The sequence below is a fragment of the Cynoglossus semilaevis genome, chromosome 1 (assembly GCF_000523025.1).
Source record: "Cynoglossus semilaevis isolate Cse_v1.0 chromosome 1, Cse_v1.0, whole genome shotgun sequence".
Classification (NCBI taxonomy): domain Eukaryota; kingdom Metazoa; phylum Chordata; class Actinopteri; order Pleuronectiformes; family Cynoglossidae; genus Cynoglossus; species Cynoglossus semilaevis.
Genome location: NC_024307.1, coordinates 15,471,629 through 15,493,803, shown reverse-complemented (window position 1 = coordinate 15,493,803; position 22,175 = coordinate 15,471,629). Strand labels below are relative to the sequence as shown.

At 44.2% G+C, this 22,175-nt stretch overlaps 1 protein-coding gene and 1 long non-coding RNA gene across 3 annotated transcripts in view; one reads left to right on the top strand and one right to left on the bottom strand.

Moving 5' to 3' along the window:
- Positions 1-21,934, bottom strand: part of pcnx1 (pecanex 1) — a 33,519-nt gene extending 11,585 nt beyond the window's left edge. Inside the window, exons 1-13 of one of the 2 annotated variants that reach the window (XM_008313345.3) lie at positions 21,505-21,934; positions 18,069-18,283; positions 15,188-15,293; positions 13,987-14,023; positions 13,330-13,395; positions 11,504-13,237; positions 8,690-8,819; positions 6,071-6,264; positions 3,696-3,789; positions 2,849-2,906; positions 2,546-2,763; positions 1,413-1,566; positions 1,126-1,158 (exon numbers count right to left, since the gene is read on the bottom strand). In XM_008313345.3, the coding sequence (XP_008311567.1) occupies positions 1,126-1,158; positions 1,413-1,566; positions 2,546-2,763; positions 2,849-2,906; positions 3,696-3,789; positions 6,071-6,264; positions 8,690-8,819; positions 11,504-13,237; positions 13,330-13,395; positions 13,987-14,023; positions 15,188-15,293; positions 18,069-18,283; positions 21,505-21,657 (3,192 nt within the window). In that variant the 5' untranslated portion in view covers positions 21,658-21,934. The remainder of the gene's footprint in view (positions 1-1,125; positions 1,159-1,412; positions 1,567-2,545; positions 2,764-2,848; positions 2,907-3,695; positions 3,790-6,070; positions 6,265-8,689; positions 8,820-11,503; positions 13,238-13,329; positions 13,396-13,986; positions 14,024-15,187; positions 15,294-18,068; positions 18,284-21,504) is intronic. The other variant, XM_008313353.3, reaches the window with a different exon arrangement.
- On the top strand, positions 18,219-18,670 carry LOC112487142 (uncharacterized). Its single transcript, XR_003049952.1, has 2 exons — positions 18,219-18,359; positions 18,510-18,670. It is a non-coding gene; the product is annotated as an uncharacterized LOC112487142 (long non-coding RNA).
- Positions 21,935-22,175: the final 241 nt, after the last annotated feature.

Here is a 22,175-nt window from a genome sequence, read left to right as displayed (position 1 = left end):
GGGCAGGAAACAGGTCTGAGCAGCCTCAGTAAGGTCAGGGCAGGAAGTCTACGGCTGACAAGCTGACTGACACAACAGACAAACAGCTGCCAGGCACTACAGCAATTAACACTCATTAATATTGTTGAGAATAACAGCATAACAACGGTTTTTCACATTACTTTCTACGAGTCACGGTCAAGGTGTACAGTAATGACGAAAACCAGTGACACCTTGTCATTTCTCAAATTAATAATTCCATCATTTGGAATATTTTCATATAAAACAAATACATCAACTTGCTGTTATTTTAATTTCTGTTCCAGCGATATACAGAAGAATATTTTTGTCATATTTAGGGATGTAAATTCATCTCCATTATACATGATTACTCGTACATTATCATGATTAATCCACAGCTACAGCACTGTCATTCATTTATTACATTCAGAAATGCAACTGTTAGACAGCTCTAAATCTTCACGTTATTAAAGTCTAAATAAGGGATTGTAATTCAAATAACGTTGCGACTTCTTAAACGACGTTCCTAATGGAGTGGCCACAGAGTGTGACTGTGAACGGAGGGAGGAGTTCACCAAGGGTCAACAAGGTCAAAGGGCCAACGTGAGAAGAAAAATGACAGTTTCAGAGCCTGTGATCCGACCTTCTTCTTCTTTTTTTTTTTTTAACTCCCACAACTTTAAATAGACACTATTACTCAATCTGTGTCAACTGTGTCAGAGAAGGTGAGATTAGGTTAAAGAGGAGAAAGAAGTGAGAGCAGAGGGAAGGTGCACAGAGACAGGTATAGATACAGACACAGTGAGAGAGATGGAGCCGTGCTCTAAAACTATTTAAAGCCCTCCGCCTGCAGCTGAGAGCAGAGCCGCATTAATAGACGACGATTCGGAGCAGCGAAAACTGACGCAAGGGAGGAGGGGAGGAGAGAATCAGGGAGGTGGAGACGAACCCCGACCCATAGGGGACGAGCGGCATTATTTAAAAAAAAACATACAGAAAACAGAAAGAAAATGCTGTGAATAACAATCACTGGTTTAAAAGTTGTTACGTCTCAGCTGTTTTGTCTGTTTTTAAGTCTTCAATCTTTTTTAAATCGTATTTTAAATATGTGAAGTTTTCACTCACGTGTCGGGGTGAAGAGGAGTCTGGTTGGACACTCTGTCAAGAGAATAAAAAAACATGTAAAAATAAGTACACTGATTTCTTTGCCTTAAAATTATTTATGTTATTCTGAGAGTTTGTAATCACTTAAGCACGACAAAATATTTCTTTAAGGAAAAGAATACTTGGAAAAAGCTGCCATCATGTGCTGAGAACAGCCCACGATAAACCACTGACTTCTCACATCTAACAAAGCGTCTCTGTTTGCCTTCTTCATGTCCTAAAGTCGTTTCTTCTGTGCTGTGACTGACCTTTAATAAGGAATACTGGCAACTGGCGATGACCAGGCAGAACTGAAATACCCAGATGTCAGTGAAGAAGCCTTGGACCAGCAGCAGGGAGCCCAGGAAGGCCACCATGATGGCCAACATGACGGACAGTATGTTCTCCAGAACCTCACGGTTCCTGGAACAACAGTGTGTCTGTGAGGTGAGGTTTCAAACATGTCTACCAGTGCTACAAGTAAAACAGGCAAGACAGAAACAGGCGTTTCAATACTTAGTGCCTACTGCAGTGCCTAAGATGACCAGCAGGTGTTGCCTCAAAAATGTCTAGACATTTCAGTCAGAGTGTTGCCTCAAAAATGTCTAGACATTTCTAAACAGTCAGAGATGTTTAGAAAGATGTTTATGTTTAAATGTAATAATTGTAAAGATGTTTATGTTTAAATGTAATAATGGGGCGGGGAAGATTTATTCAATTGAAAATGTAAATGTGAAAATATGAATTTTCCTCACGTACCACTAGAGAGCGCTCCCCTACCACCCCAGTTTGAGGTCTAGACATTCATCAAATTACCAGTTTTTCTTGATATACAGTGAGAAAACCTTTTTTTTTGCCAATGATTCAAATACAAACATTTTTTCTTCTAATCCAGTGGGAGCTGATCCCACCCCTCCCCCCAACCATCAAACCAAAGTTCTGCATCTTTTCATGCACATTACTTCCACCTACAGGAGAGAGAGAATATTGAAAATGCAGACAGAGGGCAGAGTGTCTGTAGGTAAACACAGCACCACACACTGGAGATTAAACGGCAGATAATCCAACAAGAAGGAAATGTTTCAGAGACTGGTGGGACTCCTAAATAAATGATCAGTCATCGGTTTCTAAGAGAAAAATAAAGTAATGGCTCAGTGTGACTGAGAGGCAGTAGGAAGATGGAGCATGAGCCGCTTCAGATCTTTGATTTATAGGCATGGAAATATCTGTCGAGGAGATGAAAATCAATTCTGTTTCTCCTGCTGAGATACTCGTTCTGCTTGGAGCCAGTCAGACGTCCTGCAGCTGCATTTGCGATGAGCTAAATGCTAAAAAATCCTGACTGACGCCTGCCTCAAGAGGAGAAATACTGTTCCAAGACGACAGAGAACTGTTCATGTACCTGTCAAACAGCGCCAGCAGGGTGAGCCGGTCGAAGTGCAGGCCGACCCACATGTAAGGCAGAAGCCACAGGCGGTAGTACTGACGAGCCTTGTCTGCTGCGGAGGCGGCGACAGGGTCGTCCTGAGCCAGGGGAGCGTCCTGGAGCTCTGGGCTCAGATCTCCATCCTGCTGCTCCAGCAGCTCTGGGTCCATGGTCAGGAGACGGTTCAGACGGATCTGAGGGAGAGAGTGAGACACTCATGATGTGTCGAAACAAAAAAAAGGAAGAAAATAATTGTGGTCTGACCGGTTGGACACTCACCAGGTCATGAGGATAGAAGCGAACTGAGGTAGAACTGGAGAGGTGGGAGTCAGTGTCCCTGCAGAGAAACAAGGAGAACACACGTCAGCAGAAGGTTGTTGATGGGTTCATTCTGTTAATGCTTTTCCACCTATTTACCAGGTTGCCTAGAATCCTACAGCCTATGTTTCTTATTTTTGTCACTATTTTTTTCCATCTGTGTTTTAGAACAGAGTAGGAAACTTGTGTTTTAGGTCATGTCTAACGAATTCCATTTATACTACAATCAATAACATTCACACACAGTCAGAATAATGAAGGTCTTTGGAGTTTGTTCAAATTGGCAGGGGCAGTGGATTAGTGGTGAAGGAAGTGGACTTGGGTCTGGAAGGGTTCAGGTTTGAGTCCACCAGCTGCCAAGTTACCACTGAGGTGCTGTGAGCAGGGCATCGTCCCCACACACTGCTCCCCTGGTCCTTAAAGCTGCCCACTGTTCACTTTGGTGATGGGTTAAAAGCAGAGGTCACAGTTGGTTGTGTGCAGTGGTGAACTGTGTCACAGTGACAAGGAGTTCACTTCCCTTCAATGAATAAAGCAGCAACACAGACAAACAGTTGACGTAATCATCAGATTTAAATATAAACACATGTTTCAACAGATTGGTGGCAGTGAGCTGATGTTGCTGAGACGGGCGGAGGGGAAAGTCAAGATGATGGAGGAGAGACGAGAGGGAGCGGCTACGTAGAGGGGGAGGTGGAAGTGATACGTCGGGGTGAGGTTGTGGGTAATGATAGCAGTAGGGTTTTCAATCTGGATATCGTCTCTTATTACATTAAACAGCCTGGACCGTCACAGGCTGAACACTAACCATACATTATTGGAGGCTCGTCTGGTTGCAGGTTCAAAATTGACCAAGGACATGTCACATCCACCTGCTTCATACAACGAGGGAGTGAGTTTTCCTGGAGAAAAACAAACAGCAAACACAACAGAAAAATACAGTGTTAGATGTTAGATGACTGCAGTACCAGGATGAGTTCATCTCTACTGTAGATACAGCTCTACTGTTCTAGCAATGTTTAAGTTTCTCTCCTTCCTGCAGCAGTGCCCCCTGTTGGTAGGTAGGACTATTGTGCAACAAAATTCTACTGAACTTTATTTACAACACTGTCATTCGATTCAAGAATATAGAAACTGAAAATAATTTGACCTGCTGTGGCCTGCCTGCAAGAGCTTTGCACCACCTGGGGGACCCACCCCCTACTTTGGGAACCACTGCACTAAGATCATTGCATATCTTGGAAAATCGGCACAATACGCAGCACGCAGAAACACTAAGATCATTGCATATCTTGGAAAACCAGCACAATAAGCAGCACGCAGATTAAAAAACAAGAAAACAAGAACTAAAAAAAAACCCCAAACACTACGTGAATCTAAAGGCACAACAGACAATGTGATGACAGAACAGTGACCGATTTTTTGGGAAACTGTGGATTATTGTGTAAATGTGTTTTGATTGGCTGCTCCACTGGTCTGGACTCTCTGGTAAAACAGATTTCCTGTGAAGGAAAATCAATAAATAATATAATATAACTCCAGAGAGCGGATAAACACCTCAGCCATCTTTTGTTTGACTCTGAAAGGTCAACACTTTTTCCCTTCACTGTATTTTTCTAGAATATCTAACTTGACATTGAGAAGAGGAGGCGTGGAAGGGGGATTTGAACGTGACAGCTACATGACAGTGAGCCAATCCTACACTGCATCTCTGACATAATGAGAGGGAACATATTCAAATTATACTTTTCTCCCAAACCTCTGGCATATGATGAAAAATTCACATCATTTCTAAGATTTAAGTGGGCAGAAATAAAGATATGTGAAGGTTCAGACCGCTGCCATCTTCTTTCTAATCACAGTCCTGGCTGTGAAATGAAAAAGAACTTTTTTTTCAACTGGTTATTTTCACTGGTCAATTGGAACATTTTACACCGCTGAGATAATGTCCAACCTCTCAGACATCCAACAGTACAAAACAAGACAGAAGACCAAGACTTGGCAAAATGTGTGTCTCAAAAAATGTGTGGCCAGTCCCCACTACATGGGTGTTTATTACCGTGCTCTTCTGTCAGTTCAAAGACTAGTTAAAAACTTTGCACGTTTGTCAGAAAACTCTGTCACTCCACTGTAACCTGAACAGCTCTGAAACAAACCAGTCATGTTGATGATGTACATATAAATAAAGGCTCCACACGCTGGAGGCCACTGCAGCTGTACTCCATCAGGAATTTCCGTTCTATTTCTGGACTAGGAGTTATTTTGATTCTTGACTGTGTACTACTGATCTACCAGTCAGCTGTGTGTGTGTGTGTGTGTGTGTGTGTGTTAGTGAGTGAGTAACTGAAAACAATCTACACAAGGATGATGTGAAGAACACCTGAGATCTCTACTGCAACTCACTGACCCCAGACCAGCAGCAGAGAGGAGACGTTTCCTCCACCAGTTATTCACTCAAAGACTCTCTGGAACTGGACATTTTCACCAAACCTGACAACCGATGTTTAGAAATGGGACTAAAGGTTATAAACGAAAGGTTTAAAGCTTTGTTTGTGTACACTACAGCCACCAGGAGAGGGCGACGTGAGTGTAACTCACCTCTTTGTACTGTATAAAACAGTGGCAACTGTAACGCAAGCTTTACATTGTAATGATTTGATTTTAAACACACAGAAATACTTGAACAAAACCAAAATAAAATATCCTGCGATGGTTTTGGTCTCACAATCATCAGGGTCTATGACGAGGTAGGAAGTAACTGTAACTCTCCGACGCTACACTTTATCCACGTTCTGGGACACTCAACAAGACATCTTTACTGCTGTAACGACTGAACACCAGGCAGGGAGCAGAGTGAACACACTGTGACTAAAAGGCAACATCCACAACCAAGTCAGGTCAAGTGCTGGCTGTTGACACAACGTTGGAGACGGAGATAAATGGAGCATGGATAATTATACTGAGCGTTGACTCATTTCATCAGACAGACAAAGTGGAACAATCATATCTGTACCCGGCTCTTTTTATCCCAGCGATACGGAACGAATCACCAAAGAACACAGAACCAGGACAACACGTTTTAAAGTTCCACCCCCCCGACCCCCCCGTCCCCAGATGAACCAACGCCACGACACTCTTCTGTCAGAAACCTCCATTCGTCAGCTCTGTTCATGAGCTTCATACCAAAATCATCCTGCAAGCTGGTAGCGCCGACGGTAGAGGCCTTGTCCTGAGAGCCCTCCAGGTGTGTGCTTCCATTCCTGGCCAGCAGGGAGGCGCTTGTGCTCAGCACAGTCACCTGAGACGAGGTTCTGGATGGCTGACTTTTCACTTGGGAAGTAGAAGGCTGGGAGGCCTGGCTGAGCGCCTCCTGAAGACTGTTGGAGGAGAAGGGAGAAGGGGAGGAGGTGAGAAGAGGAGGCGGCCAGAGTGGGCGTGGAACTGTTGATGTTACTGTTCACCGGCACAGAGAGTGGGCGGCCAACTACAAACATGATGGAGGGATATCAGGAGGAACGACGAACACACAGATGCCACGGTGGAGGAACTGGTACGCATACATTAGAAATGTTTCTAACAATTTTGTGGTAAAAACCACGGTGGAGGAACTGGTACGCATACAATTAGAAATGTTTCTAACAATTTTGTCTGTAAATATTATTTTGTCATAAAAGTGATTTACATTGTTTATATCATTATATATATATAATTATACAAAGGTCTCAAAATAATGACTTGTGATGCATTCATGTTGCTAAGAACAAAATGTTCACGTTATCCTTTTCTCACAAATCATCCCTGACAGGTGGATGCAAGTGTGTTGTACTACATCTACTACATCTTAAGGCCTTTGGTTTTAGGTGCTGACCTTGAAAACCAAAAACATGTCGCAGTAAGGTAAACCCTCAACAGTCATTGGCAGAAATGTGGGTCAAAATGTTTAAATAAAAATACATGTTTTTTTATGAATCTATATTATATTATGGAAAGACCAGATGAATATTAGATCAATAACTTCCTCTAAACCTTCTGAGAATGTCTTTGTTGTAGTTTTCTGTGGACAGTCTTTGACACCACAATCTGCTTCCTTAAAAAAAAATCTGACTGAACGACTGAACTCCAGTTCCTGATAAGTTGTCTTGACAAAATGAGATGGAGCTGGATCAAAACCAAATGTGAAGGATTTAAGTTGGTAAAAAAAAGGCTCATATTTATTCAACAGTAACACTGCTCAACACTGACAAAGATGTACTGAGAAAACTCAAGTGTGATCGTATTTGTTACCATTGATCACCATCGATCCTATAACTGTTCAAATCGACTGCTAGTACTTGATCACCATCGATCCTATAACTGTTCAAACCGACTGCTAGTACTTGTTCTGCGAAAACAGGAAATTAAATCTACTTTTAACACACTGCAGAACTTCCTTCTGTGCCGTGACGACAGCAGACAAGGATGAGACTTTTCAGACTCAGACAGAGTGAAGTCCACACATTAAATATTCAGTAAGCACATCCAGGTTTTTTTCGTAAATGCTACAAAAAAATAGGGCTTTTGGTGTTGACGCTTTAAACCTCTGCATGTAAACGTCCATGGGTTCATGGTACTAACAACAGACATGTAGTATTACTAGATGCTGTACTCTATACATCAATTCAACAAAGTGTCAAACAAAGTTTCTGACACTCAGTGGTGCAGCGAGAAGGTCAAACGAACACAGACAGTAAAAACATGCCAAACGGGAACAGAGATGAGGAGATGCAGAATCAAATTTGCTCATTTATCGCCCCCTGGCTTTCATCATGTCTGTTTTTCTTGCCAAACGCTGCCAAGGCCAAGGCTGAGGATTTACTCCATGTCTTTGTGAGGTACACACAGAGAACGCTGGCACCTTGGCTGCAGGTGAAATGACTGTTGGCAGTTGTACAAGAGAAGAGGAGGCGCTGACCCAGTCTAGGTGGAAGCACATCTACTGTACACCCACAGCATCAGAGCAGTGGAACAAACAGTGAGCCCTACAGCTTCACATGTTTTTATTACAGCCCGCGGTTTCCTGTGGGCTTCCATTTATGGCCAGATCTTTTTTAATGAGGCCACGTCAGGAGTGACGGTTGGTTTGATGTGCTCTGCAGCGCCGTGATCAATCGGGCTTACTGCGGAGTTACTGCGGTCTTAAATGACAAAAGGTTAAATGCTCGATCCAAAGAGGATTGAGAGTCAACATAACGTTTAGAAAAGGGCTTTGAGAGGGAAACATCTGGATGAAAGAACACTGATGTGCTAAGGCATTAGGTATTCAGGCAGGAAGTTCAAAACTGAGAAACAGCTTCTCAAGACTCTGACATCAACTCAGTAAATTCCTGTGGCTCCAGACGGCAGACTTCAACCTTTCATTTTAAAAAAGGTCTTCATCTGTCTCTTCAGAACGTTTGCTAAAGAGGGCAAAGCAATTTGATGCGGCGGGACGTCAGCGTTACTGAGTGAATCATGCACAGCTCCGAGAGGACAAGTGGATTAGTCAGTGCTTCTGAATCTGAAAGAACTCCATTCTTTGATCCACGCCCAAAATGAGGAGTTGATGAGATTAGACTGTGTGATAACAGGATGAGAAGAGTGGGGAGGTCTGAAGAAGAGCAGGAGAATCAAAGACATCACACGCAGAGCGGAGACGCCCAGATGCAAACTTGGACTGGTGTCATGAAAAGCGGGAGGTGTTGACGTGAAGCAGGAAAAGAGCGCCACCTGGCAACATGCCAATACCAGGCAACACACAGGCAGAGGAGTCCATGCATGGCGTACCTGAGAGGAGATCCAATCAGTGAGGTGGGAGGAGTGGGGTTACTCCCTGCGTTGTGCCGTCGCCGAACTGCCTGGCGACGAAACGTGCTACGCTCACGCCGGAAAACCACCGTCTCCTCGCTCCCTGGGGCTGTTCAGGGAGAGAGATGATTGGCCAGTGAGTCTGTGGGTTTAATATTTCTATGACAACTCAGTGTAGTACTGTTAGAAGACCCAGCAAGGAGTGACAGCAGAAAATACAGCAAGAAAACTACATCCTGTAACAACAACAAGAAGACACAGTGCCAGCGACTACGTCTGTGTCTTCAGGAAAAAAAAAAAAAAACTTCCAAGGGAGTCAAAAAGTTCCTTCATTTCCACTGCAGGAAATAAATCAAATACAAATCAGTCCTTTATCTTTCATAAACTTCACCATAAATCGATCGATCAAAGTTCTTTTTTTCTACAGTAGGATCAACCTTGGGAGGCAAAAGTTCTTAAGGTCCACTACACTACACTACAAGGTCCTGTACTTCCCTTTGGACCTCCCTTCACGGCAGGTCTTCTTTAGGGCTGCTGAACAAAACTATCAGTTACTTCAAATAGGTCTAGCTGGTCTCAGGTTTAGAGCCGTTACTTTACAGAACAGAATTGAATTGATCTACTCCTGAGTAACCTTTCTCAAGGTCACAGAGGAGGGAGGGGCAAATAACACTTGTGACAGGTTGGTTTGAGTGTCCAGTCAACCTAATGTCCCAGGGTTTTGGATTGTTGGAACTGTACAGGCAAGGGATGGGTCTCAAACCAACAACCTTCTCGCTGTATGACGTGTGCTAACCACGTCTGTCACTGTCATTACTTATCTCCCTTTCAGGTTGAAAACAACAGTCAGACTCTTTGTCAGGACAGCTGTTCTGACCTGATCCACGTCAGGGAGGAGTTTTCTATTATTAAAAAAATGAATATAGCAATACAGCTGTTCTGACCTGATCCACGTCAGAGAGGAGTTTTTTTATTGTTAAAAATATTAATCTAGCAACTTAACAGGGAATTCCTTGGTAGAATCCTAATGGAACTTTTACAGGATATGCAATCACCCACTGTAGGCAAAAGGAAACAAGAGGTAAAATAGATACAGAAAGTTCTGGGTACCAGTTTAATCAGGTATAAAATACTATATATGTATATAATATAATCAACTATAAATACTGTATGTCGTACCATCAACCTGTTGAAATATTGAATCATTCAGACAAGGGTCAAAAGTGGCTGATAATCTCCTTCTTTATAATCTCAGGACATGAGATGTGAAAACTGATTTCTGTAAAAAAGTTGGAGCAACATTTTGCAGATTAAAAGAAAGAGCCAGGCTGTAATGCACATCTCACATTCAGTCACAAGACTCTGACTGAATGAAAACTGGCTGTCAGAACGATCACTGGTCCCTAAACGTCTTGAGAGACTAAGGCCATGAAACCAAAGTGGAAAAAGAGAGATATATGTTTGTTTGTATTATTTCGTAAAAAAGACACTGAAGTCAAACGCAGCAAATAAAGCAACACAAAGTGTTCATCTCAGTGAGAACACACACCTGTGACCTGCAGCCACTGGCTCACACTCCTGTAATGAAGATTATATTGGCCAAGGTGTGATTCACTGAAGATAAATGACTAATTATGGGATGTTTCTCATAAACAGCTGCCACGTTCAGACATATCCTGCTCCTAATATTGTACACACCCGGGGGCTGTGCACTGTGGAAGGAGCAGCGAGAGCATAAAACCAAACACCGAAGCCAAAACACTGAAAAATAAACAGACAAGCAGTCAAAAAATACGAGATGTTTTTCAACAGGTCGGAAGAACGTGTCGGAGGAGCGGTGTACGGAGAGCGGCTGTGTTAGGCACTAATGGGAGAGCGGCTGTTTGTCTATCCTCAGCACAACACACACACACACACCGTGTCATCAGGTTAATAGTGATCTATGAAGGGAACACACTGATTTGGCCCAGATTGTCACTTCGTGGAAAATCACCATGGTCACAGTGAACGCAGCAGGATCAAAACACTGCCAGAACATGCTGTTTTTACAGAGACCCGCCGAGAGCTAAACTTCTACAGATAAATCAATGGATTAAGTCAACAGCTACACTTCAAAACAAGGGCTTCAAAAAGCTTGGAGATGTAACAACTGGGCTAAACGTCCAGAAAATAGGAGTAGAAATCTTGGTGTGCTTTTTTAGTACAAACATAGAGCAGGTAGTTGAGTATTTGGTTAGCAGGAGGTGATAAAGTGCTGTTCTAAAAAAAACACACTAAGCTTTTAGATTAAATTAATCAAAGACTAAGGACTGCACCATGTGACTGACATTTGAGCTAAGTGCTAATCAGGACACGTACAGAGAAGGAAGGTTGTGTTGGCTGAGCACCTGCACATCTGTGGAGCCATGGAGATAACATTTCTAAACTCAACACACAATGTGAATTTTTAATTATAATAATTAAAAATTATGTCCTGCAACACGTCGATATTTTCTTAAAATAATACCTAGCATGTCTTTGCTAAGCTAATGGAACAATGCTACGTCCTGTTTTTAATGGTTCTAAACATGTTCAGACATGAAAGTCAGTAACTCTATTCTTCAAAAGGCCAAATTATGACATAAAAATGTGTAATTAACTATAGATCTAAGTGCTGAGTCGGCGTCTAATGCATCCTTTCCATTGATTCACCTCAACAACAAGACACAGTGTGGACTTGTCATCAAACAGCAGCAGTGAAGCAGAGAGGATGCAGTGTGAGCAGTATGTCAGAGTGCTGTGAGTGGTACTCACTCCGCAGGGGAGCAGCACAGGCGTCCTGAGGCTCAGTGAAAGCTGCCTGGTTGGGCAGACTGTTTCTGGAGCGGGTCACTGACTCCAGCTGGGAGGCCCGACCCAGCAGGGACGCTGCATCCAGGACTTCCCCTTCTTTGGCTTCCAGGTCTGACTTGGAGGTGGTGAGAGGCCGGGGCCCAGCTGGAGCTCCTAAGCGGCTGGGATCATTAAGGCAGGCGGCCGTCCCACTGTCCAAACTCAACACTCTGGCATGTGTTTTGGCACTGCCCGTGCTGGGAGTACGGCGGGAGACGCGTCTCTTTCCTCCGCTCCGAGCTCCGACCTCCAGCCCCACCACAGCTTTACCTGCCGAAGAGGAGGAGGAGGCTGCGCCGGCTGCCGTGTGCTTCGTCTTCAGCGCCCTGAAGCGGGCCTCAGGTGAGTGACAGGTGCGCGAGGTGTTGCTCGATGAGCTGTCTGTGCTCAGGTGGTGGGTGGAGTGAAGACTGGAGGCACAGCTGAGTTCACTCTGATCACTGGAGTCCTCCTCTCCACCACCCGTAAACACAGCACTTGAAGGCTTGGCCATGCCACGCATGGACATGTAGTCCCGGTGACGGCTGGCGTCAAAGCTGCTCGCCCTTTTCTTGCCAGACCGCCGCCGCCCGCTACGTCCTGTTGACAGAGAAGACGTCCTCTGAACATTGTTGGCCGACTTTGGTTGAGCGTCCGACTTTTCGCACTCTCGCTCTGTCGCAGCTACATCTGTTGAGCCATCTGCACTGGTCCGGACTCCAGGCTCGTCCTGGCCTCGACCGGGGTCCGCCAGCTCCTGGACCGCAGCTGACGGCATGTCAGCAGGTTGTTTAGCAGTCAACTCATTGGCATGAGGGTTTTTATTGGCCTCCCTAGAAGTGAGGTTGCTGAGACCTCGAGAGCTGGTGCTGCTGAGGCTCGTCGTCCTGCCCTCTGCAGGAGCAGCTGCAGCATCTCCTCGGTTCCGTAAGCGTTCGTCCCCTGAAAGTGAGAGCAGGCTCTCCACATGTGTGGAGCTGGTCTGCTCGCTGTGAAAACTGCTGACAGTGCTGTTGGTGTCCCTGTCTGTGCCACTGCAGTAGCTCTCAGTGGAGCCACTACTGCGAGTACTCAGGCTCCTCAGGCTGTCAGCACTGCGTTCTCCTCCCTGGGACTTTTTTCCACCATTGGAGCCTTTCCCACCGGCACCTACATCCACTTGGTACAGTCCTGAGCTACCTTCCCCCGCTTCTCTGGAGGCTGAGCGAGCGACTCTACGCTGCTCTTTGTGCCTGTAGCACTCAATTCCAGAGGTGGACGCCACAGCTTGGTCCTGCTGGTACGGCCGCTCGGCACCCCCCCTCTCACACAACCCTGACCGCTGTGGTCTGGCAGTCTCCAGCTCACACACAGGATCAAGGCCACCTCTCCTGGGAGGAGGGTACAAACCAAAGTCTGGTAAGGACGGGTCAGGGAAAGCGGACCCTGCCGAGCTAGAGGTCCGAGGTAGGCCCCGGGATCGGAGCTCTTTCTTAAATGTCTGAGATTGCATGGATGCGTGACTGGTCACGTCTGTGTCACAGCAGGAGTGTGACAGGCTGAAGTGATAAGCAGCAGAGTTAAAAACATCAGCAGGTTCCCTGGACAGCTCCGAAGGACACAAGGAGGTCGACGGCTGCAAGGAGGCGAAGGAGTCATTGGGGACAAGGCAGTACATCTTGGCATCGGACAGAAGATCTGAACGGACAACAGGAAAACCAACGGTTAGAAAAGCGTTGAAACACACAGCCTGATGTTTGATATGTGACTAAAACGATAGCTCTGTTTACCATGGTCATGACTACAGCTCTCAACAAGAGTCAAACTGATGTCATCTGAGGTCTTGGTAGCGTCTCCTGTGGAAGGAAGAAGAAAGCAGTTAGCAGAGGACACCTTGTCACTGCCTCCCAGGATACAGGGTCTGATGTGATCGTGACGCAGACATTTTACGTGGACAAAAGGGAGTTGTTTGGGTTTCATTTCAACATCCACAGCAGGAGGATAATTGTACCTGGAGGTTATAAAAGACACTCGATACAAGGGACACAATATGAGAAAACTATTAAAAAGCTTAAGTCTGACAGCTCCTGTCCAATTATGAACCAAGTCCAACAATCAGCCATTTAGTGAACCTGCTGAATTATTCAGACATGCAGTCGCCTCAAACTAATACTCATTTCAGCTCTGCACAAAGCTCTGCTTTAGTTATTGTCTTTCCAATAAACAGTTCTTGGAGAATTACTCCCATGCTGCGCCTTACAGTGTATTACTTTTTTCCCATCATGCTCAGCAGTGCCTGTCAGAGACATCTTTTCAAGACCGTTGAGGTCACAGCACCACTGATCGTGATAAGAGATGCTGTGATTCTGAGTGCACTTCATTGTCAGACTGTGATGGAAAAGGAGGCTTTATATGGTCAAAAAGAAATACATGTATAAAGGAGTTACCTTTGGCAACTGTTGCTCTTCCATGGGTGGCTGACACCTAGAGAGTTAGCAAACCAAGAAAACAAGAAGTTTGAGTTTGAACATCTTTGGTCCAGGCACAAAAATATGTCGCTGAAATCGATCAAAATGTTGGACAGAAAGCGAGTGTAGACATCACAGAATCAAACACCAGAGAGGAGAGTCATGACGTCTCTCTCATTAGCACACAGAACACAGCTGAGCAGAACGTGTTGTCACTTTGGCGACTCTGAGACTAGCAGCACAAAGTCGCTGCACCCGTGAGGATTCACAGGTTAAATTTATCTCTCCACATAAAAGCCGCTCAATAACTCTGAACAGTGAAGGAGAACAATGCTGACAGTGAGATACGTCATTAATTAAAAACACACAGAACATGTGCAGGAACCACAGCTCCCTGCGACAGTGACACAGGACACAGGCTGGCAAACTCTGTAGCTCGGAGTTTGTCCGTTAGCTGTGTCACAGTGAGCTGTGATGTCAGCGCACCAGAAGAATAACAACAGTCATGTGTTGCCTAAGTTTGACTGAACAGTTGTCACGTGGAAACATCAGTGGAATACTTGATGAAAAGAAAGGGAGGTTAAAATGAGGTCACACTGTCTAGAGAATGTGAAGAAACACATGAAGCTTCCATAGAACTGCTAAAAGTGAGCCAGAAGATGATGTAAAATGATAGAGAAATTGGTGAAGATCTTCTAATTTGAAAATCAATAATATTATAGAAATGGTAAAAATACTAAAGTACTACGATAGTCAAAGCAAAGTTCAAGGGATTAAGGGAAAAGGCTGTTTCAACTGCTAACCATGTAGCTGAAAGAGAACCAAAAAAAGATAAGGAAGATAACTATATCAAATACTAGTTAGTAAAAGTTAACCGACTTCAGTAACAACGCGTTCTGTTGAGGACAACAATCACCACTTGTGTTTGCACACACTGCTGTTACACAGGGTGTATTTCAGTATCAAAGCATCACAACATAACAGGAGCTCACACTTAGAGGAGACGGACTAAACCGTTAAATTACACAGAACAAAGACAGGATAAATACAGTCAGAGTCCACAACCAGCAGTTCAATGGGTTTCTGATTGGCTGGCTGTTTTAAATCAGAGTCAAGTTACAATGACATATTTTCAGGCTCTGCCTAAAAATGTAGGAGAGGAGACCAGTGTCGTACTCACTTGCTGGTTCAACTCCATGCCAATATAGGAGTTCCTGGAACTGCAGTCCACCGGCGGAGTCTCCTGCCTGATGAAGTCTGCCATCTCGATGCCCCCTCCAGGGTCACTGAACACACATGAGCACACACACACACACAAACACACCGTTATTAGAAACAGGTTTAGGTATCACAAGAGGAGCGTCCAGCCAAGGCTCCTTCTCTGCACTCTAGCATAGAGTAGCCTTATTCGATTACAAACCGTTAGAGATATTCTGATCTAATACAGAGGTCATCATTTGAGGTCATCAGGTTAGATCTGTGTAAACACCACAGTGGAAACAGCTGCTGAATGAGCCTGAGACCAGAGGAAGCCCCAGGATGGAGTACAAGTGATGAACAAAGATGGAGGATCTCTGCGGGCTCGTCCCGTCACAGCAGTTGCCACAGATGGTTTGGCACAGTTTGTACGGCGGATGCCCTGACGCAACCTAGTTCCCAATCTGGAATTACGAAACGGCTGGCATCAAACCTAACACCCTGTGCATGGCTGGTGGGAATGAGGCCACTCTTCTCATGATGTGTTCTGTTTGAGGTTTCTGGTTAACGCCCGTCATTCTTAATGAACCTGCTGCTACTCACAATGTCATCATCTTCCCCCATATCTACAGTACACACTTTGTTAGTGCAGTTCTTCTTAACCTTTTTGACCTTTTCCAGCATAAAACAGGCCCATTCAAATAAAATTAGAAACAGATTATAAACTTAAATAAATAAATAACAAAAGAGAATTCTTGATTCTTGACAACAGACTAAACTACTTGCACTAAACATGATGAGATCAACGCAGTATATGTGGGCAACGCAAACAATAATTTAAAAGATTATCTAATCCCTCCTGGATTAGATAATCTCCAGGCCTTGGACAGAGGCAGATGGGCTGGAATGCAAGTTCCAGGCCTTGGACAGAGGCAGATGGGCCGCAATACCATGGGTTTGATGCCAAAAATGTAGGGTTTGTGTCAAAGTAGCATTATCCAATCCCAAAATGATGAGGTCACGACCTACTATTTGAGAACCATGCTATTCGCTGCATCCTTCCTTTGCTACATCTCTCTGTAAGAAAAAGAACACGATGAAGTTTCTCTAAACAATCTCTCAACTCTTGCAAAACCCCGAGCACAGCTTCTTCAAATGTTTTGTTTATCCCCGATGTGCTTGCCTAACAGGCTGGTATGTCAAACCCAGTGACGTGCCAGCAACTGTGTATGAATCAAGTCCAGATGTCCAGAATATTTGATAAAAACACAAACACAGCAGGTCACGTGGCCTGGATGACTGAGGGAGAAGAACAAAAGTCGTAGGTGGTGACGGTTAAACATCACAATCAACATCTTCTCATCTCAACCTGGAATGGAAGTCCAGATGTGCTGTGACTGCTCCTGTGGTGCAGAGGTCTCGCTTTTTTCCCTGCCTTTTCCCAGCGTCCTACCAAGAGCTCCCTTTGGAATGTGAGTGTGAGTCACCTTTTTTTCCCAAGTCATGGGTAGTAAAACAGTGAAACCTCACCGGCTCTGCTTCCATCTGAATAAGAGCTGAACTATAAAAAACCAGCAGACTGGCATTTAAGGCTTAGACACTGTATAATGCTGTGGTCTGCAGTTTGGGTTTTATGGAAACAGATGAAGTTAAATCTGTTTGCCTCTTAGCAAGAAGGTCACCGGTTTGAGTCCTGGCCAAGGATGGTTGAGGATGAGTTAGAGAAATAAATGATGATCATTTTATCTTCTCACATCAACAGCTTGCAATAGTTTTAATTTGTTCTGTTAATCCCTGCCCTGTGCAGACGTTACCTTAGTAAAACTGGTCATTTCACACTTATTAATGAAGCCGTTCATTATTCAAACCATTAATTAGTGCATATTTTACAAAGAGCTCTTTGTCTAAGAGATAAATGAGGTCACACTTCAAAATCAACATGTGCTTCATTTTTTTTTCAAAAAGAACAGAAAGAAAAAACAAGTATCAAACTGACATCTAAGAATCTAAATATTTAATTTTTAGTTTCAAACATAACATCAGTTCTCACCTAATTTAAAAAACTGAAAAAATTGAAGAGGAAACAAAATATTATTATGTGATCCAAAGTAACCAGAGAGATAATATTGTTTTTCGTATTCAATTAAATGCTTTCCTTTTTGTGTTGAATATATAATTTTTTGGGTGAGGGTTTTATATTGATATAAGTGAAGTGGAGATTTGAAGAAGGACCTGGGGGATGCACTGACAGAGGAGTACAACCAACTGTTTCCACTAGAACTTTTTAAAAAAGCTGTTTGGATTTAAATAAACATGTGACCTCACGTCTCTGCTGTAGTCAAGATAGATTTGGTAACAGCGTTACTCTGCCGTAAACCAGTTGCTCATTATATAAACATTACATCATAATGACCGTCCAACACTTCTAAAAACCTGACCCTCTCTCACTTCATTTATTTTCTTTTTGCCACACAAACGATGACATTATTCATCGACAAGATTTTGTCTAAGATTATTATTTGACTCCAGTCGGGGCCTGGCAGCCTGCCAGTTGATGATCACTGCCTTATGAGGTGGTAAATCTACAGACTATAATGATTTCTGATGTTGTTTATTGGTAAACCAAACGGTTCAAACACTTTAGAATGTCAGTCAAAGTTTTCTTCAAACCCCCTGCTGGTTGAAAAAGTAACTTATCACTCCCCAAAGAACAGCTACCTAAATCTCACCTCCCACCGTCACGACTCACTCTACAACCAAACTCCATGTCTTCAGTGTTCAAAACTCTACCGCCCTCTACCTTTTCCTTCGTACTCCCACTCAGAAAACTGCGTCTGCTTCGTCATGAGCCTGTCAGGACTTACCCGGGGCCGTTACTGTCCTCCCTCCGGGTGACACCTCCATCGCTGGCCCCCTCGGTGCCGCCTCTGCTGCCCTGGCTCTCCTTCGCCTGGTGCTCCACCACCTCCCCCTCATCCAGGGCATGGTGGAGGCGGTAGTTCACTGTCTTCAGCAGCACAAACATGGCAGCGATCACACCACAGTAGATCCCTACGATCACCATGGTCGGCGGCAGGGCCTGGAATGAGAGGAAGAAAAAAATGAGCATGCAGTGTGGATTGGAAACTGTTTTTGGGGGTGGAAGAAAAACAAAGGTACAGTACAGGAGTGATGTCAAAGTATGGGCCAAAAAAGTTTTTTGCAAGAAATGAGATTTATTTTTTTTAATGTGCCTAAGCCTGCAGACTTAGAGATATTCATTTACCTTAAAGTCTGTGGTTCAATTCTAACTTTTTCTTCATAAGGAAGAAGACGTGCAGGTTGATGGATTATGGAAGCAGCTGTGAAGGTCATTCCACTCGACGATGGTCCATATATCAAGTGCTAATAATTAGGTGCTCAATTTGCTGAGGAAGAATACTTGCCTATTTTCTTAATGACCCATTTAAAATTAAAATGAGGGAAATGAGAAGCTGCTCGTCTCATTCATATTGCTGTAAAACAAGTACTTGAGCTCGAGCTTGTGGAGTTTGAACAACAACAAAACAAAACAAAAACAGCTCTTGTGGAGTTTGAACAACAACAAAAACAAACCCCAAAGACAACTGAAACAGCTGATTAATCAGTGATGAATATAACCCGTCCGACTGCACATACAAAAACAGACACTTGCATGTCCACTGAAGCGCGGTATCACAGTTCCCGTGTCTTTCTGCTGACCTTCAGAAAATGTCTCCACGTCTGTGTAGTGTTAATAACAGGAGAAAAAATGAACTCCAGCAGTAAAGCTCTAACCAGTGGCTCAATATACACCACTGACCTGACCAACATATTTCCACTCCAGGAATAGATCAGAAACCACAGACCGATATGAAACATCAAGTTCCTAATATAGAAGGTTGTACGTAGAGCCGAACATCAGGACGTTTACTAATGGACAACGGCCACGCGTTCACGGACAGATTCTAACTCTAATATCTGGATGACAGATAACAGTATGTGTGTGTGTGTGTGTGTGTGTGTGTGTGAGACCGTTCTCCCCTACACACAGTGACCTAGTCAGAACCAGAAGCCCTCATGGGAACTAAGGCCTGGTCCTAATGAAGCAGAGCCTCATTAATGAGGATCTGGGTGACAGTGTGGCTAAACCAGGAGTTATGGTGAGGTTAAAGGTTAGATTTGGAGATGTAACAAGTTGACCTCTGGTCACAATGCAAGGTTTCTTATAATAAAAAGAAGTTAGGGAGTCAATCGTCTCCATGTCGGCTTTGACGTGTTATTTTATTAATTTCATAAGAAGTTTATTTAATTCACACATTCTTCCTTCTTTGGCTACAGGTCATGTATTTGTACAGAGCTCGTACCCAAACCAAGGTCAGCGGTCTTTGTCAACCAGACATGAGTTTCATGGAAACAAAGCCACAGCACATGCTCCAATTTTACAAACCTTGACTGCAAAAATACCTGTGTACTGCTCGTACTGTGGTGCAGCCTAAACTGCAGCGTCATTGTAGCAGAGGTCAACGGTGTGTACAGAGCAGGCAGTATGAGTCTGAGTGTCGTCAACGGAAAACTCAAGACATGGTTTTTGAAAGTTTCAGAATTCCTCAGTTTATGACCTCCTGCTACTTTTGATACGTGTATACACACATAAATACACATTTATACACACATACAGTATACATATATATTTGTGTGTATGTGTGTATGTTTTTCATATGGAACTCTGGTACATTCTCAGCTCCTTTGGTTTTCAGAAGCCAACCACGACATTCATCCCCACCAGGAGGCACCAACATGACTTTTAGCCACGGCACATGACTGGCAGCTGATGGCTGCTTTAGAGAAACAACTCAGAATCCCTGGGTCGACCAAAATGACAACACTGAGACCAGACAGACACAGACACAGTCAACATCAGGCAGGTGGTTAAAAACAGCACTGGGGGCTATGGTTGAGGAGGAGTGAAGCGTGGAAAAGTGCTACTGAGACACAAGTTGGGGCAGGTTAAATCCTGGTTGGGTCACTGGGGTGAGGGGGGACGATGTGTCGAGAGCCAAAACACCCACTGAACACTGAGCATGTATTTAATACATAAAAAACAGTACTGGTCTTCTAATACTAGCTTCGAGGAAGGGAATTAGCCGCGTTTCCTGAGAGTTTTTTGACAGATCAGCAGAAGACAAATGGTGAAGAAACTATCACTATCACTATGTAAAAGAATGTGATTCTAATTTGCCAAGACCCCCCGATGTGATGCTGTCTAGCACTTGCGGAACACTAGACAGCAGCCAATGAATTTGGACACGACTACAGTCCTGTGATCTTGGAAGGATCGGCTGTAGCAGAGTTAGTATGGAGGTGGAATTTTATCCTGAAAGCATCGGTTTCAATCCAGTTACATGCTCTGAGCAAAACACAACACACTGACAATTACAACCAGTACTAGTGAGCACTGGTCTCATCCCAAAACATAAAACCATAACATGGAGTGCCACTGAGACGTCAACTAAAGAGGACACACTCGAAAAGAGTCTCCTTTTTGTCCGACTCCCCAGGTGTACAAAAGTCATTGCAGTGTCCTTACAAGGACAGGTGCTGGATTTGTTGGTATGTGTCCTCTTGAACGCTCAGAGGGCAAAAGTAAACAGACAGCAGGTCCTACGGAAAACACAAGTCCGCCTAGGACAAACAACCAGGGCAAACAGCCGGTGGTCTTTTTTAAGGTCTACATTAAATGCTAGCAGGTTGCTGTTAGGTCCTTGTCAGCTGTGCTCTCACAGTCACAGCTGGTGGCTGCTCCGGCTTCCTCTTGTTTGAGCTCTTGTTTGAAATCTCAAATCAAAACCGTGAAGGAGGAAAACAGACACATAAGTGAGAGTGAAGACAGAGAGAGAGGGGGGCAGGGAAATAAATTCACTGGTTGTGCGTGTGTTTAATCTGCTGCTAATGGCCCTAACGTTCTGATAAACACTGAATATAGACAAAAGAGCTCCCTGGGTCCAATGGTTCACACAGAGGGAGCTTCTAGACATTGTTCTGTTCAATACTTTAACCTTTATCTGCGCTCAAACATTACCAATCAATCTTACAGTGTGATGATCTCAATGAACTGTGTAGTTTAAATGTACATTACACTGTCTCCGCTCCACATAATAGACAGAGGCGGACCGTTAATATTAAGAGGAGATAGCGGACACCGTGTTGGGTAACTTGGGGGAACAGTTTGCGACAAAGACATCGACTTAATGAAGGTTTTAAAGAGAGAAAAACAGAGAAACCAACAACAACATAGCTTACCATGTAGAGAGTGAAGGGGAAACATAGCAGGAAGAGCCAGATATACAGATGTAAAGCGTTGACGAACGTGTTCTGGTCGGGGTCGTAGTACCATCCGCCTGTGATTGAAGCCCAGACCCCCTGCCGGAGGATTTGCAGAGTCTGGGACCCCATGGTGTTTTTTTAATCCCGTTACCGAACCGAGCAGCGGCGGTGGCGACAACCGGGCGGAGGGGGACAGTGACACAACAGCTACTGTGCGCCGAACATGACAAACGCCGCTCTGTTTCCAGACACTGGCCTGAAAATCCCCGCTGCAGCCATCTTCTCCTTCTTATTCTACTGCTACCGTGCAGGCAGCCCGCCAGCAGGGGCGCTGTTCTTAGTCCTCCACATAGGAGACCACCAATCCCACCACGCCCTGCGAGGACGAGCTTCTTCTTCGTGGCTTCTGTGCGGAAGCGGTTCTTGTCCACGAATAAACAAAACATATTCGAATAAATATTCTTATATTATTATCCATATTATAGTTGAATTATGGGTTTGACTTAAATAATAAAAATAAAGCCCCAGTTTTAAATAAGGCACAAATACAAGAAAACGACGTTATTGGGTAATTGGAAAAATATAGCTTAAAGGCGACACCTGCTGGCAAACATCTGCTACATCTTTAAACTTCAATCGTTATACAA